Here is a 17,826-nt window from a genome sequence, read left to right as displayed (position 1 = left end):
AACAATAAAACAAATTTTGGAGGTATATATATTTTTTGTTATGCCAAGAAAAAATTAAGGAATAAAGAAATTGGTTTTATATCATTTATAGACAGTATATATGTATTTTATTCGTTAAACTTTTTGTATTATGCATTGAGTTTAACTTTGTGAAAAATTTTGTTCTATGCAAAGATCCTATTTAGGTGCCAAACAATTGGCTAGTCATTAATCCTACTACTTATTTTTTGGATATATGAAACTTCTCGATAATAAATTTTAATATGCAATGTTATATTTATTATAATATTTTATTAAATGAAAGTGAGAAACAAAAATAGAGTAAAGAGAACAATTATTGCTACTATATTTAAATTTTTAAATTTTTATCTTTTTTAAACAATAAAATATTATTTATCGTGAAAGTAATGATAATAAGTTTTGCTTAATCAATAAATATTTTTCAATTCAAGAATTTTTAGATTATATTTTATTATTTTACAAATTAAGTAGGTTTTTTTTTTTTTTTAACTTGAGTAAATCTCTTACATTAATTATTATTTTTAGAATCACATAGATTCAAAAATGGGAATCAACTATGTTCCAAAACATTTTCTTTTGAATCCAAAGTAATTTTTTTATATATTGATTACATAAATATTTTATTATAAATTAATGTTTAATTGTTAATAGATATTTTAATATAAATTTTATTTTATTTGTAATAATAAAATTTAATTAATAATTTTACAAATTTAAAATATTTTAATTAATAAATGAAATTAATTCACAAATTAATTGAAAATATAAAATAATATTTTAATATCCAATGAATCAAATGTAAATTTTATAAAAGAACAAAAACCCATATCATGCTTTATCACATTGCTCTTCTATAAGTACAAATGAATTATTAAAAGAACTCTTTGACATCGTGACAAACCATCGATCGCATCCGATTGGAGCGAACTTCTTCACACGCATCAATGAAGTCGACACAATAACGCAAAAATTAAAACAAAAGCACAAAAAAAATTACTAAATAAAAAAAAAAAGAAAAAAAAAAAAAGAAATAGTACTACGCAGCTGTGCGCAAGCTTCAATTTCTCCTTTGAATACAAGCTGAATCAGAATCTCATCAGCTCATCAATCCACCGTAGGATTTCAATTCAAGTCAAATCCATTAATCCGCCTTATTTTGTAAGGTTTTTTATTTATTAATTTTTAAATCTTTCGCGTTGGATTTTTCTTCCAGATCTGATTCTTGTCATTGAAGAAGGAACTGTCTCTAATTGTTATGAATTTATATGATCAGTAGAAATGTCTGAAAATCACTATTCGGTGAATTCTGGAGCTGTTGATAATGGATCAATTTACCCTCGGTCTTCCACTAATCAGGTTTTTTTTAATTGCAATCTCGGTTTTTTTTTTTTCATTGTTGATAGGGAAAATCTATAATTTGATATTTATTTTTTAATTATGATTTTTTTTAATCAATTTAGGAAGCGGAATCTATTAAGTTGTCTCATGTTGATAGCAAAGAAGATATGTTTATGGATGCTTCTGATGAGATGAATAATGATAATAAGGAGACTGGAATGCCAGCTAGACGTCAAAACGATGTTGTTTTAGGAGAAAAACCGAATGCCGTCACTGGAAAGTTTGATGAAATGGATAATGGTGCATACAATAATGAAGATGATGATAACAATCACTTTGCCAATGAAATGGAACGGCTGCGTGCTTTGCTGGAGCAGGCAGTTGACGAAAAGGAGAAACTCGAAATCAGATACAAGGTTTAGTAGATACATTTATGTGTATATTTTGCATTGAAGATTAATGTATTGGTCAATGATTTTTATATTTTAAAATGTTACTTAGGTTTGTAGTGTGTGCAGGAAGAGATGGAGGTGCTTGACAAGGAGATTAATATGAAGGATAAAGAGATTGAAGGGCTGAATGCGAAGGTTATGAGATCAGTAGCAGAAGCAGAGAAGGAGGTTTATGTACAGAAGAACCAGCAATGTGAGATTGCACTGGAGAGAATTTTGGCTGCTCTTGGGTTAGTTGTTGATCAAGGAGATTTGTTCGGTGATTCTGGTGGTGAAAAGATTGACCTTGTTGAGAAAAAAACGTCAGCATTAATTGAGAAGTATAACCAGTTTCTTTTTGAAGTTAACCAACTTAGGCAGTGTTTGGCAAAGGCTGAGTGCCATTTTGGTGTGCAGGAGTTTAGGACTGTATTTGTTGCTGCCCGTGATGAGTTATTTGAGTTGAGGAGAAAGGAAGAAGAGCTGGTTGAAAAAATAGGTCTTCTGGAGGATGAAAATAGTAAATTGCTTGAACAAGTTGAAAGTGAGAAAGCGACAGTGGAGATGCTAAATTCCGAGCTTGGAAAAACAAAGACAGAGGTTGAGCAGGAAAAGGTGAGGTGTGCTAATACTAAGGAAAAGCTAAGTATGGCTGTGACGAAAGGTAAGGCATTGGTTCAGCAGTGCGACACCTTGAAGCAGTCTCTGGTTGGTAAAACAAGTGAGCTTGAGCAATGTCTGATTGAATTGCAAGAGAAGTCTAGTGCCCTAGCATTACACAAGGAAGAGTTGGTGAATAGTGAAAATTTGGTTGCATCATTGCAAGAATCACTATCACAAAAGACCTTGACTCTTGAGACATTTGAACGCATCCTATCCCTGATTGATGTACCTGAGGAACTCCAATCAGTGGATATTGTTGGAAGAGCTAGATGGCTTGCTAATGAAAGAAATGAACTGAAGGGTGTTTCTTTGGACTTCTACAGATTGAAAGGTACCATTTGTGCAATTGATTTACCAGAAAATATCTCCTTTTCTGATTTAGATTCTCGCTTGGTTTGGCTTAAGGAATCTTTTTACCAGGCTAAAGATGAAATAAATATGTTGCAAAATGAAATTGCTAGAACAAAGGAAGCTTCACGTAATGAGATTGATCACTTGAGTGCTTCACTTTCATCTGTACAACAAGAGAAGGATTACATTAAGGAAGAGTTAGATCACCTCGGAAGTAAATATGAGGAAATTGTTAGCAAGGCACGTCAGATATCATCGGACAAGGATCATTTAAGTGCTTCACTTGCAGCAGAACTAACAGAGAAGGATTATATTCAAAAAGAGTTGGACGACGTCAAAAGTAAATATGAAAAAGTAGTTGAGAAGGTCCATCAACTTTCATCAGAGAAAGATCAGATGTTAAGGATGTTGGTAGAGGGTTCTGGAATAATGATGAGGGATCGAGAAGGGATTGAAGAGACTTCTAATTTACCCATGCTAATAGATAGGTGCTTTGGGAAAATAAAAGAACAAAAGAGTGCAACTTTGGAGATTATGGATGCTGAACTATTTGAAAAACTTCAAAGTCTCTTGTATGTTAGGGATCTTGAGTTGGTGCTTTCTAAGGACATACTAGAAGAAGATATGCTGGTGAAGTCACGGTTCAGTGATCTGTCAAATCAGTTCAGAGTAACTTCTGAGGAACTCTTTGCACTGAAAGAGGAGAAAGATGTTCTGCAAAAAGATCTTGAACGATCAGAGGAGAAATCTGGTCTGTTGAGGGAGAAGTTGTCAATGGCAGTTAAGAAAGGAAAGGGTTTGGTTCAAGATCGGGAAAACTTGAAACTTCTTATTGAGGAAAAGAACTCTGAAATTGAGAAGCTGAGGCTTGAGTTACAACAGCAACAATCTAAAGTTGCAGAGGGCAGGTATCAGATCAGTACTTTGTCTACTGATTTAGAGCGCATCCCAAAGTTGGAAAGTGACCTGGCAGCTATGAAAGAGGAAAGCGATCAACTTGAGAAATTCTTACTTGAGAGCAATAGCATATTGCAGAGAGTAGTTGAATCGATTGATTGCATTGTTATTCCAGTTGATTCAGCATGCCAAGAGCCTGTAGAGAAGCTGAACTGGCTTGCTCGGTATATTGATAATTGTCAGACTGCAAAGACACAGACTGATCAAGAATTGAGGGAAGTAAAGGAAGAGGCTAGTAACCTGGCTGTCAAGTTAGCAGAAGCCCAAGAAACAATGAAATTACTGGAAGACAGATTGGTTGTTGCAGAGAATGATTTGTCTCAACTTGCTGAAGAGAAAAGGGAGATGGAATTTGGTAAAAAAAATATAGAAATAGAGTTGCAGAAAGCAATTGAAGAAGCTCATTCACAAACTAACAAGTTTGCTGAGACTTGTGAGGCTAGAAAGTCACTTGAAGAGGCATTGTCAGTGGCAGAAAATAAAATATCATTACTTATCAGTGAGAAAGAGGGGGTTCAAGGTAGCAGAGCTGCTGCAGCGATGGAAGTGGAGAAAGTGAGAGAAGAAGTTGCTATTCAGACCAGCAGACTCACAGAGGCATATAACACTATAAAGTCACTAGAAAATGCACTTTCTCAGGCAGAGACGACTGTTGCTTCACTAACTGAACAAAGGAACAATGCACAAGTGGAAATAACCAACTTGGAGAATGAGCTGAAGAAACTAAAAGATGAAATTGAGACCCAGGTTGGCAAGCTGGCAGATGCTGGCACAACCATAAAATTGCTAGAAGATGCGTCGGCTAAGGCTGAAAATGACTTTTCTGTGCTTCAAGGCGAAAAAAGAACTGCTGATCTGGAGATATCGACTCTTAATTCCAAACTGAATGCATGCATGGAAGAGTTGGCTGGAAGCAGTGGCAGCTTAGCAAGCAGATCCATAGACTTGATTGGTCATCTCAATAATCTTCAAATGCTTTCCAAAGACCAAAGTTTGTTGTCTACAATGAAACAATGCTTTGAAAGGAACTTGGAGCGCCTTAAAGATTTGGATCTTACCATTAAAAACACAAGGGAGCATTTGTTTGACAAGGATTTGGAACAGGTACAAGGTTATCCATTCATGGAGGTGATGCCGAACTTTCCTTTTTCTTTTACTTATTGTCTTGTGGACATTGAATCACTTTCTTTCCTCAACTTCCTGAATGAGTGAAGAATTTATTTATTTTTTAATAGTCTCTTTTCATTTATCACAGGATATTGCTAATCTAGCAAGATGTTTCTCTGATGTTATTGATAATACCGTGAACTTTGAAATGGAGAATGATGAAATAAATGCAATAAATGCTGGTGATGTTTCTTCATGTTTTAGAAGGGTTGCAGAAGGGTTCCAGTTGCGAAACAAAATCCTTGCTGATAGGTTTGAAGGTTTTTCAACCTTCCTAGATGAGTCAATAGCAGCCCTGTTAAAAAAATTGCAGGGCACAAAGGATGAGGTAAAAAGTATGGTTGAGAGCATGGAATCCTTGAAACAAAATGTCAAAATCCTGGAAATGCGTGAACAAGAAAAGGAGAAGGCTTTAGGCATGTTACAGAATGATGTTTCAATTTTACTCTCTGCATGTGCAGATGCAACTGGAGACCTGCAGTTTGAAGTCAAGAACAATCTTATTGAACTCAGCTCTGTAGCTGGGCTTGAAAAATTGAACCATGGTTTGCATCCAGAAGCAGGAGAATTTGTTGGAGATGACATGGCTCAGCAAGGCTATAGTGGCAACAGATATGCTCAGACAGCAGAGAAATTGTTGACTGCTACTAGAAAAGTTCAGGGTGTGGTGAAGTTTTTCGAAACTACAAGTAAAGCAGTGGCCACTGTCATTCATGATTTGCAGAAAGAATTGGAAGATGCCAGAAGAGCCAAGGAGAAAGCCATTGAAGAAAGAGATGTATATCAAAATAGGGTTTTCAAGTTGGAGAGTGAGATAGAAGTGTTGGAAGATTCATGCAGAGAAGGGAGGCTTAAGGTAGAGGATTATCAAGCCAAAGAGGACAGATGGAAAGAAAAAGAGGCAGAACTTTTGTCATTGTACAATAATTTGTTGACGAAAGAAAAAGGTAAACGTCTCCCCTCTCACTTTGTTAATCTTGTGCTTTTGATTGTTAATTGCTAGTACTCTTTATGAAGTTATTTTTCAATTGTTGCAGAAGCTGAAGAGCCTCTCTTGTCAGCATCTCAAGTAAGAACTCTATTGGACAAGCTAAGTGGGATTGAAGTTCCTATTGAAGAGTCAGAAGACCTGGAGCCGCACAGCTCAGTTGATGTTAAGAAACTATTCTCTGTTATTGATAGTTTCACTGATTTCCAGAATCAAATATATTTGTTATCTTATGAGAAGGAAGAACTACAGTCTACACTTTCAAGACAGATATTTGACATTGAGCATCTGAAAGAAGAAATTGGGACACATGTTAGAAATATGCCAGACTTGGAAGAGATGAAAATAGAGCTGTCTGAGGTTACAATTGGTTTGGAAAAGATTATTGTTGTGTTGGGAGGTAAAGAGTTTATTGGAGGCCAAAATTCTGTTGGTGTGAAAGCACTTTTGCCTGTTTTAGAAAAGCAGGTTAGTGCCCTGTTGTTGGAGGCCGAAAATTCAAAATCCAAAGCACAGGAACTTGGTACCAAGTTGCTTGGAAGCCAAAAGGTTGTGGATGAATTGTCAACCAAGGTTAAGTTACTTGAAGATTCTCTTCAGGGGGGGACTGCTCAGCCTGAGATTGTACAGGAAAGGAGCATTTTTGATGCACCTTCTGCACCCACTGGGTCAGAAATATCTGAAGTTGAAGATGTGGTAATTTTTTTTTTTTTGCACATTTCTGTAATTAATGTTTATTAACTTGATCTTGTCACTATTAACTGTCTGTGGTTTGATACATATATTGTTAGCTTGTTTTGTTCGATTAGCATTTGAGTTTTCGTGACTTCAAATTTTTGCATTGTGAGGCAGATATTGAGTGCATTTTTTAGGATAATTTTAGTTAAAAGGTATACTATCATATATGGTGGTTTAAATAGTCCTCTGGGTATCTCTTACCGTTAGATTGAAAATTTATATGTATGGATGGTTCTTTAGTCATAGTGCAATGTAATAGATCTATGTTTTGTGAATGAATCTGCTTCATTATTGCCGTCCTGTATAGCTTCCTTGACCTAAATGTTTTAAGGCTATATAGTGATCTCAGAGAACTTAAATTATGAATTTTAAGGCTATAATATATATATATATATATATATTATATAGATATATAGTGATGAATCTTTTGTGGTCAAATAATTGGAACATCTTCAAGTGATGCTTGAATTTTCAATCCTCTTTGTTGAGAATGCAACATGGCAGTGAATGTGGATTTAAGCATGACTTCCCAATAAAACTTTGTGTGAATGTGGAGGCAGATGGATTACGGAAATCAGTTTGTGTTATGCATGTTTGATGAAGTAGTATGAAAATTGTTTGAATTAGTTTGTGGTAACAAATATAGTGTTAAAGAAAATAAAAGGTGTTACTAATCACAGACTGTTAAATGCATAATCATGTTTTGATGTACTGTCAATATACTGCTTAATTTTATGATGATGATGTTGCTCCCAAATAGAAGCACTTTTATAAATTTGAAGCATCTATCTCTCTCTAATTTAAAGCTAAATGCTGGATTTCTCAGTCGTCAATACCATTATTGTAGGTCTTTCTATCTGTTTGATTCTACTGATAGTATCATACTTCCCTGCAGATTATGCTGTTAGGAAATCTGATTACTTTTTGATGCTTACGCAGGGATCACTTGGAAAGAATACAATAACTCCTGTGGCCTCGGCTGCTCACGTGCGAACCATGCGAAAAGGATCAACAGACCATCTTGCACTAAATATTGGCTCGGAATCTGATCGCCTGATCAACAGTGAGGAAACTGACGAGGACAAAGGTTGGCATTCTAGAATATTTTTTAAGAAAAATAACTTCTGATCGATATATGTCTCAGAATTTACAGAACTTAAGCGTGTCCTTTGTTTGGCAGGTCGATTGTTCAAGTCTCTCAACACATCTGGTCTGATACCAAAACAAGGAAAGTTGATTGCAGATCGAGTCGATGGAATTTGGTAAAATGTTCAACCCAAATTATCAGGGAACGGGAAACTATTTTTCCATAGAGGGATTTTAGTGCTTGCCTTCTATGTATTTTATTCGTTTGTAATGATATTTTATCTGTTTTTAATTGCTTCAGGGTATCTGGTGGCCGAGTTCTAAGCAGTCGTCCCAGAGCAAGGCTAGGCCTAATTGCCTATTGTCTTCTCCTGCACATATGGCTACTGGGAACTATTTTGTAACAAAGTTCGCTATCATCGATCCTCATTTCCAATCTGCTCCTTAAAATTGTATTATAGATATGTTGGGATTTGCCTTGAATCTCAGAATCCCACATCGAAAGTTAAGTAAGTTTGAATTTGTCTTGTATCCCACATCGAGAATTTAGTAAAGGTATAAAGGGTTTCACCCCTATAAATAAGATGTTTTGGTTTTAGTTTAGTAACCCCAGAGAGTTAGACACCAAGAGAATAGCTAAGTGAGTAGGTTATTAAAGGGTGTAATTGGGTTTTGGGTTAAGTTTTGAGTAAGGAGTTTTAGGAGATTTTTCTCATTCTAAAAGTCTCACAATTGTAAAGATTTATTTGATAGTGGATTAGGTTTGGAGTAGGTCATTTTGAGTTGGGCCGAATCAAATATATTTGTGTGTTCTTATTCTTGATTTGAGCTTGTTATTTTGTGTGTGGTTGCTGCGCGCGTGTGTTGTTTTTCCCAACAAGTGGTAAAAAGAAGAGAAAGCATAGAAGAGATACAAAAAGGAGACAAAAAAGAGGCAGATGACTTCTTGCTTGCTGGACGCAGCAGAATTTTGGGATATCGTCTTTTTTGGTCAAGGACCAAGGGGCATCATGTTAATAGCCCAATCGATTTTTAGAAAATATATTCTATTACCTTCATTGATAATAGCTAAAAACATTGTCCGTATATTATTATTTCAAATTCCTGAGCGGTCCACGGATTTCAAGGTTTGGAAGCGAGAAATACATGTTAAATGCACTTATAATGGTCTTCAATTCTCCACAAAAGACTTTCCAAAAAATTGGTTATCAGAAGGTATCCAGATCAAGATCCTATCTCCTTTTCGCCTGAAACTTTGGCGCGGATCTAAACTGAAACCCTCTCATAAAGATCCAATGAAAAAAAAGCATAAAGATCCAATGAAAAAGCTTTAATTTTGCTGTCATCTTTGCCCAAGTCTTATAGGCCTTTAGTTCAGACTGTATTGGTAGGCAAGTCTACTTTGAAGTTGGATGATGTGACTGCCCTGTTGCGTGAGAATGAAAGGTTTATGGGAGCTCAGAACTCATCACCTGAGGAGAGTACACTAGCTGTAGAGGGTTTTGATTGAGGGAAGACTCAAAAGAGGATTAATGGATCGAGATGGAGATCCAAGTCAAGAGACAGAGATTACAGTGATGTAGAATGTTATTATTGTGGTAAGAAGTGACATATCCAAGTGCGCTGCAGGAAGCTGAGAAGGGAAATGGTTGCTTTCAAAAGGGCGAATGATGAGAAGAAATCAGATGAAGAAAAGAGTGATACTGCTGCTGTCTTGTCTGATGATGATGATGTTGTTTTGACAACTTGTGTGGATGAGACCCAGACTTTGAAAAGTGATAAAGGTTGGGTTTTAGATTCAGCTGCTACAGTTCATGTTTGCAATGATAGGAGCTGCTTTGTGGAGTTGAATGAGAATGAAAAGTATGGGGATATTGTGGTTGCTAACAAAGAAAAAGTGCAGATTCAAGGCATTGAGAGTGTTCGCCTTAGATCTCACAATGGTGTTATTAGGACACTTCGTCATGTAAGGTATGTACCAAATTGTCACTACAATTTGATTGCTCTGGGTGAGTTAGCTTCTCAGGGTACACATTTTATGGTAGTAATGATTGGTTAAAAGTGTACAAGAATGGTAGTGTGATTCTACAAGGGAATAGGGTCAATCACTTGTACATGTTTGATGGAAGCTCAGTTGCTGGAATGCCTGTGATGAAAAAAAGAAGAAAGGTAAGCATGTTAGCTTTGCAGATACTGTTGAAGTATTTGGAGATTCAAATCAAGGGAGGATTTGTTGGGATTTGCCTTAAATAATATTGAATATTTGACGATACATTCCGTACCTTGCTAAAAAATCGATCCCTGTTTACCAACCATACATTGTCTAACCAAATCCAATTCTCTCTCGATATGTTCCTAAAAAAATCCGATTCGTGCAGATTCTTCCCCCAACTAACGAAGAGATCTTGGCGGAATTGCCACATATGAAATTGAGCACAATTTTTCAATCTCAGAATCCCATATCGAAAGTTAAGTAAGTTTGAATTTATCTTGTATCCCACATCGAGAATTTAGTAAAGGTATAAAGGGTTTCACCTCTATAAATAAGATGTTTTGGTTTTAGTTTAGTAAAACTAGAGAGTTAGACACTAAGAGAATAGCTAAGTGAGTAGGCTATTAAAGGGTGTAATTGGGTTTTGGGTTAAGTTTTGAGTAAGGAGTTTTAGGAGACTTTTCTCATTCTAAAAGTCTCACAATTGTAAAGATTTATTTGATAGTGGATTAAGTTTGGAGTAGGCCATTTTGAGTTGGGTCGAACCAAATATATTTGTGTGTTCTTATTTTTGATTTGAGCTTGTTATTTTGTGTGTGATTGCTGCGCGTGGGTGTTGTTTTTCTCAATAAGATAAACATGGTAGTCATTCTTTATCATTCTTTTTGTTTTTTCCTCATCTAACTCTTCTTATCATGTTGCGTAATAGGTTGGTATTCATATTCTTACCACCATGTACATTCTGTGGGATAGCACTTTTAGAAACCGCAGAAAATGTAAGGATCGAACTTTCAAAGGCAATAATTTGCATTGTGCCTCTTTTGTCTGAAGTGGGACATTGAGGATCTGCAATTTGCTATATAGATCATAGACAGAATTGAAAATATAAATATGTAACATATCTTTTAGTGTTATCGTGTTCATGGCTTCTCATGCATTGAACAAACTAGCTTGATGGCTTGTATGGCACTATTCATCACCGTCATTAGACTGAGAATTGAGATATATAATTATCGTATTTTATATGTATTTAAGATGAAAAAAACATTATACGTATATGCAAATTTTTAGACGTATCTAAATTCTTACTAGCACGACCCTTTTAAAGCCCACCGTTTCAAACCGCGTAAAATCAAACGGACAAAGGCAGAGTATCCCTTTCTGTAGAAACAGAGTCAAAAATGAAAAAAGAAGAGAAAATGAAATGGGAAGATCACGCGTCTTGGACGAGTTTGATCCGTGTGGAAAATCAAACCTATTTTGAAATTCTCCGACGACCTTTAAACCTCAAAATTCCTGATATAAATCCACACATATTTGAATTTTCTTTCATATCCTCATCATAATCATCAATCAGTAAATCCACAAAAACTCTTCAATCATGTCATCTGTAAGATTCTCTTCCCCTCCTTTTCTTTTCTCCAAGAATTTCTTTTTCTTTCTGGGTCTTTTGTTCTCTGCCTTTTTTCTTTTTTTTTTTTCAGTTTCATTATCACATACTAAAAGAAATGGTTGTGAAAAAAAAGGCAATTCTTTTTGGATCAATTTGATAGCTTTTCTCTTCTTTTTACTACGTTCTTTTCTGGAAACAAACGAACCCAGAAAGAGTAATAAAAGGGGAATGCCATAATTGTTTCAAAAAACTTTTTTTTTTTTGCTTTGATTTGATAAATAATCTGTTATTCTTCCATGTTTGCAGTATCAAAAGAGACAGCCTCTACCAAAATTTGGTGAATGGGATGTAAAAGATCCAGCCTCAGCTGAAGGATTCACAGCCATATTTAACAAAGCTAGAGATGAGAAGAGGACTGGTGAGAATGTTTCAGTTGTAACCACTGAGGCTGCAAAACCACAGCAAAAACATGCTGCATATAAGGAGAGAAACAAACATAAATTTTCCATTAAGGTCCGACCTTAAATTCACAGATTCTTGGGATTCATTCAATTTTCATCTCACATGAAAACATCTCTTGATTACTAACTTCCTTCTCTTTTATTCCAATGCAGAGAAAATGGTTTTGCTGTGCTTGAAATCACTGCAACTTTTTGAGACAAAAAGAACTTGCTGCAGGAGCCATTAGACATTTTTTATTGGTTGATCATCCTGTTTTGCTTTTCTTTTTTAGTGCCTAGTATTTCCATGTTTTTCATGGAATTTTTCTAGGCACTTTCTTTTTCCTTTTTTGATTAAGTTAAGAGTTTGCAGAACTTTGCTTTATGTGTTTTCCTTGTGAAAGGAGGCCATTGTAATGCTACAAATTTTGCACATTTTCATTTGGGATGGCTTCTTACTCTGTTAGTACTTAGCACTTTTATTTCATTGTAACAAATACAAAAAGAACAGCAGTAATGTACTAGTCCAATAGAAGTTTTAACAGTGCAAAACGAAATAATGAATCCCATTTATGATCCCTTGTCAGCTTGGTGAAAGTGATTTTTATCTATCCGTGAGTTGAATCATAAAATGCAACTGTGATGTGATGAAACCTTTTTCCCTCCTGGGAGCTTTTTATACAATTTTAATGGTTAACTTTAATTTTATTACAGACTAATTCGAATGAAATTGAGGTTATGCAGATTGAACTTCCATCACTAAAGCTAAAAATTTAATTCTCTACCACTCGATTTACCAATCAATCATACGAAAGTTGACAAATTGAAGGAGAGTGAACGAGACAAAAAGGGATGAATTTTGTTTGTAATTTAGAGGGTAAAGAAGACACACGAGCCAATGACTCGTGGGTAACCCACGGGCTTTTGTCTTAATCCGGACAATGATGAGTAAGAAACTTATGGTTAAAAGTTAAAACTCGAGAAGACAATGATTTTGAACATAATAACACTACATCTCTCTCTCTCTCTCTCACACACACACACACAAAATAATAATAAGTCCTTGAGACTTGGGCAGATGTTGCTTTGGTTAGTCAGTAGTAAAAAAAAAAAGCGTCATATGGATGGAGACTCGTACGCGAAAACGAGGGCATTGCCGTGTTTTTCAAAACCAAAGACACGTCAACGATACTCCGTTTTTTTCTTTTTTTTTTTTTCATTTTAGATTATATCATGAAATTTATTTTCAAATAAAAATTAATTTTATAACCAATTTATTAATTAAATTAAATGAATTTGATGATCAATTTTATTAAAATTTAATTTTAAACATAGTTACATGAAATTATTTATAAAAAATAATATTTAATAAATTTAAAATTTATTTAAATTAATGATGAAATTAAAAATAAAAATGACTGTAAGATTAATTATTATAATAATAATATTAGGTGTTGTGGTAGTAAAATTAAAAATAATAACGAAATATTTATTTAGATATAAATGTAATAATAATGATGAGATAAAATATAAAAAAATTAAAAACATTAAATTTAAATTTATATATAATTAGATTTTGATCTTTTATATTTATAAATTTAATAAATAATTAAAAATTAATAAAATTATTTTTGTATAAATTAATAATTATGTAAAAAATTAACAATATATATGTATTAAATTTAAAAAATATTTTTATTTAATTGTTTAGATATATTAAATAATTATATAAATGATAAGTTAAATAATTATAATAAATTAATTTAAAAATTTTAAATTAATAAAAAATAAAATAAAAAGAAAAACAAAATTAAAATAAAGGAAAAGGTACGTGGCAGAATACTTCTACTCATCGGCCTATGCATTTAATAGTAAGGACAAAAAGAAGAATAAAATATGAACGTAGGGATATTAATGAGAAAAATAGGTGCAAGTGGTCATTAAAATTTTCACTGAATGAATGAAGTTCCGTTCTGATCACTTAAAAAGCATTCAATCAACACTGGAGTGTGTGCCAAACGAATCCACAATGAGATTAAGAGCCTCAATCGCACCTCACTGGAGGCCACTGAGCATTCAAACGGGGCCTTAGATCTCATTTGGATTCAACCAAAACTACGGTAAACACCTTTTTACTCAACCATGTCGTGATGTTTCATTTGGCTGTCTGGATATGACACGGTCGGAGCAATTCTACCGTGCTGCATCCCTGTTGGTTGACTGGCCTTTTATGATCCAGTGAGCTTCAACTTCACCTAGTATCTTAGTTTACCCCTTAACTAACAGTCAAGCAAAATTAAAAAAATAACAGAAAAAAAAAAGAACTATTATGAAGGCAGAAGGTAGAAACAGAAAGAAAGCCGGTTCTCCACTAGTTTTTAACTGAACATCAGCAAATGAAAAAAAAAAAAAAAAACACCATTGAAGAATAAAAAAGAAAGCGTTGATTTTTTATTTAAGGGTGATGAAAAAAAATCTAAAGCTAAAAAAAAAAAAAGTAACAGAGAAGAAGGTAGAGACTAATGATCGTGTAGCATCGTGGGAATGAGGGGAAGAGATGAAAGAGAAAGGTGAGAATGGAACGGCTAATATTGTCTGATAGTGCGGGACGTTGGTGGGGGGAGGGGAAGAGATGAAAAAGGAGACAATGAAAGAATATATGGTTTTTACTTTATGTTTATAAAGCAACGTATCAAAACTACGTAGTTTTGATTTAGTATAAATAAAATGCATATTTATTATATACTAATATATAAGCAAATTAGATTTATTTTAATATATTTATATAAATATATGATATCTCAACCTAAAATTGCAAGTATAAAACATATTATTAATATTATTTTTAATAAAATTCAATATGATAAATTTTAAATAAAGTCAAAATATATATGAAAATAATTTATTAATTTAATTTTAAATTAATGTCTTTAATGATTATTTGTTTGTTTTATTTCATTTTCACCATTTTTATAATTAAGTAAATTATTAGTGAATAAAAAATAGATAATTATATAAATCATAAAGTAAATAAATATTTACTATTTTATTTTAAGATATATTAAATATATCAATACTTTTTGAAAAAAATTATCATTTAGAAATAAAAAAAATCATATAAATGAAAATATATAATAAAAAATATATAATGAATTTATTTATTAAATAAAAGAATTACATCAATAGAAAAAAGATACATAGTTAATCTAAGATATATATATATTATAATAATATACATAAACAAGTTTGTCATATGAGCGATTATGTGGATAACTCTCTTAAATGACACATAAGATAGTTTTTTAAAAGAATAAGATAATTTCTTTTAATTACAAATTAGATAATTTTTAATTTATTCAAATATCAAAATTATTCAAATTATAATAGAAAATCAAATCAATTTAGAGATATATTTTTTAAATTAAAAATATGAAATATAGATTTTATTTTTTTAATAAATAATTTTAGTTGTTTACCAAATAACCTTATTTAAAAAATTATTTAATTATCAAAATCTTTCAAACATGTTTAAAAATTATAAAGATTAAGTTTATCCAAATCATTCAATAATCTTTTTTATCTTGATTTAAAAAATTATATTTTAAAAATATTTATGTCAGGTAATAAAAATTCAAGTAACTTTATGTAAGATTTTGAAAATTCAAAAAATTTTCATCTTAAACTTTTAAATAATAAAATCATCAAAACAATTATATCCATTTGAATTCTAATTATCAAATTTATATTTCAAATAAATACAAAAAATTTAATATTATCTTTATCACTTATTTATCCATTTTAAATTTTAAAAAACTAATTTACAAAATTATTTATTTAATTCTAATTTTCATTAAAGAATTCTTCTACAAATTTAAAACTACAAATGTAATATGTTATACATTAATTTTTTATTTTTTCAGTAACTTTTTTTCAAAATATATTCTATTACTATTACAATTTGTTTTATTTTATTTGTTTATAATTTTTTTCTAAGTTATATTTTATTGTTACTACAGTTTCATTATTATGAAAAATAATATTTTTATAATTTATTTTTCACATATTTTCACATATTTTTTATATTTTGCACAATAATTTAGTCAATATTACTAAAGTTAAAGTATGTTAATACTTATTTTATTATTTAATTTATCATTCAATAATATATTTTTTATTTTTTAAAGAAAGGTATAATTTATTTTTAATTGATATAATCTTATATGTATATAAATATTATTGTAATAAAAAATATAAAAAAATATAATTTTTATCTTGCTGTTCACAAAAAATTTATATTTTAATAACAAGTCAATATCTACAAATTTTATATATATAATGAGTTTTAAAGATTTAAATATAATTTTAAAAAGAAACTAATTTGTATATATATATATATATATTCATATTAAATAAGTAGAATTATTTCGTACATCATATGAGTTATAATCTAGTTATATATAAAACAAAAAAAATGAGACTCTAAATAATTAAATAAAAATATTATTCTGTCCAATTTAATATGAATAAATATGTTATTATTAATATTCAACAAAATTATTATTTAAAAATGAAAAATAATTCTATTAATTTTAGTTATTGATTAAATTATAAATACCAAATATATTATAAAATTTAATATATGTAATTTTTAATATAATATTTTTAATAATCATTTACTTTTTTTTATTATAATTCACTTCACAGTTATCATTGTTTTTAAATTTGAATACATATTTTATCACTTATTTAATCTCACAGTTACAGTAATTAATTTTATTATTATAATAACTAAATTTATTGTCATCGTTATTTTCAATCTCACTATTTATTCAAATGAATCCCTGAAATATATATTTTAATACTTATAATTTTTTATTTTAAAATTATTATCTCTTTTGTAATAAAAAAATTCAAAGATGGTAACATTGAGATCATGATTCACGGGGATAGTGAGAAAAAAAAAAAAAAGAGAGAAAATCAAAAATTAATTTAAAATTATAATATTCAATTTGATTTGGATTGAATTTTTTTTTTATTCAATTTAGATTAAATTTAAATATTAAATGTATATATTAGATTTAGATATAGAAATAAAAATTGATAAAAAAAAGAATCAAATCTAATTATATATTTTTATTAATTTTTATATGTATTTTAAATTTTTATAAAATAAAATTAATTATTCTATACTTAAATCTATTTAAATATATTAAATATATTAAAAATTATATTAAAATAATAAAAAATTAAACTTTAAAAGTGAAAATCGAACCAAACCGATAAATTCAATTTGGATCGTATTGAACGATATAAAAATTTAATTTAAATTCAAATTAAAATTTAAAAATTTATAATTTTAAGAATTATTTAAAAATTTAAAATAAATTTAATTTAATTCAAAGCTGTTTACTCACCACAGGATACAGGGATAAACAAAGGATATTGCCGCTATAATTTGGCCACGATCCACGTTAGCTATTCACTTGTTCTCAAACAATCCACAACTGTAAATTGGTACGATATGTTTGCTTAATTATTATTCCAACTTCTCTTGATTTACAATTATGAAATCAACCGTTAGAATGCGACTTAGCTTTTATTTCATAACTATACTAATTTAATGCAATGTGTTGGGTTTGATTCACAAATGTTTATAGATGATAAATTAAATATAATAATTCGTATATTTTTATTATATTTATTTTGTATTAAATATATATAATATAAAAATTATTATATTATAATTTATATTGATATATTAAATATAAATATATATTTTTATTTTTATCAAATTTATATATTATTTTTATTAAAATTTTAAATCATATTATTTTTATATTTTATTCATATATTTTTTTTATTGTACTTAAAATTATTAATTCTAATATAAATTAAGAATAGTTAAAATATTATTTTAAAACATTTACATATACATTATTTTTATTAAAATTTGAATGTATTATATATATATATATAAAATAAAATAAAATCGAGGTATCAATTTTTCAGCAATATTAATAGAGCAGAAACTAGAAAGATCG

At 30.5% G+C, this 17,826-nt stretch overlaps 2 protein-coding genes across 8 annotated transcripts; both read left to right on the top strand.

The window, feature by feature from the left end:
* The first annotated feature begins 907 nt into the window (after positions 1-907).
* LOC111287038 (trans-Golgi network-localized SYP41-interacting protein 1-like) lies at positions 908-8,563 on the top strand. 7 transcript variants are annotated; one of them, XM_089759953.1, is made up of 9 exons: positions 908-1,135; positions 1,235-1,377; positions 1,482-1,775; positions 1,878-4,889; positions 5,017-5,875; positions 5,966-6,612; positions 7,594-7,741; positions 7,835-7,916; positions 8,042-8,563. In XM_089759953.1, exons 2-9 carry the CDS (start codon positions 1,300-1,302, stop codon positions 8,142-8,144), a joined length of 5,223 nt encoding a protein of 1,740 aa, XP_089616079.1. In that variant the 5' UTR covers positions 908-1,135; positions 1,235-1,299; the 3' UTR covers positions 8,145-8,563. The 7 variants fall into 7 exon arrangements, with proteins under 7 accessions (XP_089616079.1, XP_089616083.1, XP_089616078.1 ...); XM_089759957.1 differs by having other exon boundaries at positions 908-1,179; positions 1,298-1,377; positions 1,878-4,865; XM_089759952.1 differs by having other exon boundaries at positions 908-1,179; positions 1,298-1,377.
* A 2,640-nt stretch (positions 8,564-11,203) lies between these two features.
* LOC111287042 (uncharacterized) lies at positions 11,204-12,363 on the top strand. Its single transcript, XM_022877216.2, has 3 exons — positions 11,204-11,342; positions 11,652-11,858; positions 11,960-12,363. Exons 1-3 carry the CDS (start codon positions 11,334-11,336, stop codon positions 11,981-11,983), a joined length of 240 nt encoding a protein of 79 aa, XP_022732951.1. The 5' UTR covers positions 11,204-11,333; the 3' UTR covers positions 11,984-12,363.
* The last annotated feature ends 5,463 nt before the right edge of the window (positions 12,364-17,826 follow it).

This window comes from Durio zibethinus, chromosome 4, assembly GCF_047325235.1.
Source record: "Durio zibethinus cultivar Kanyao isolate XHJ-2024 chromosome 4, ASM4732523v1, whole genome shotgun sequence".
Lineage (NCBI taxonomy): Eukaryota > Viridiplantae > Streptophyta > Magnoliopsida > Malvales > Malvaceae > Durio > Durio zibethinus.
The sequence above is the reverse complement of the archived record's forward strand: the minus strand, read 5'-3'. Positions and strand labels throughout refer to the sequence as shown.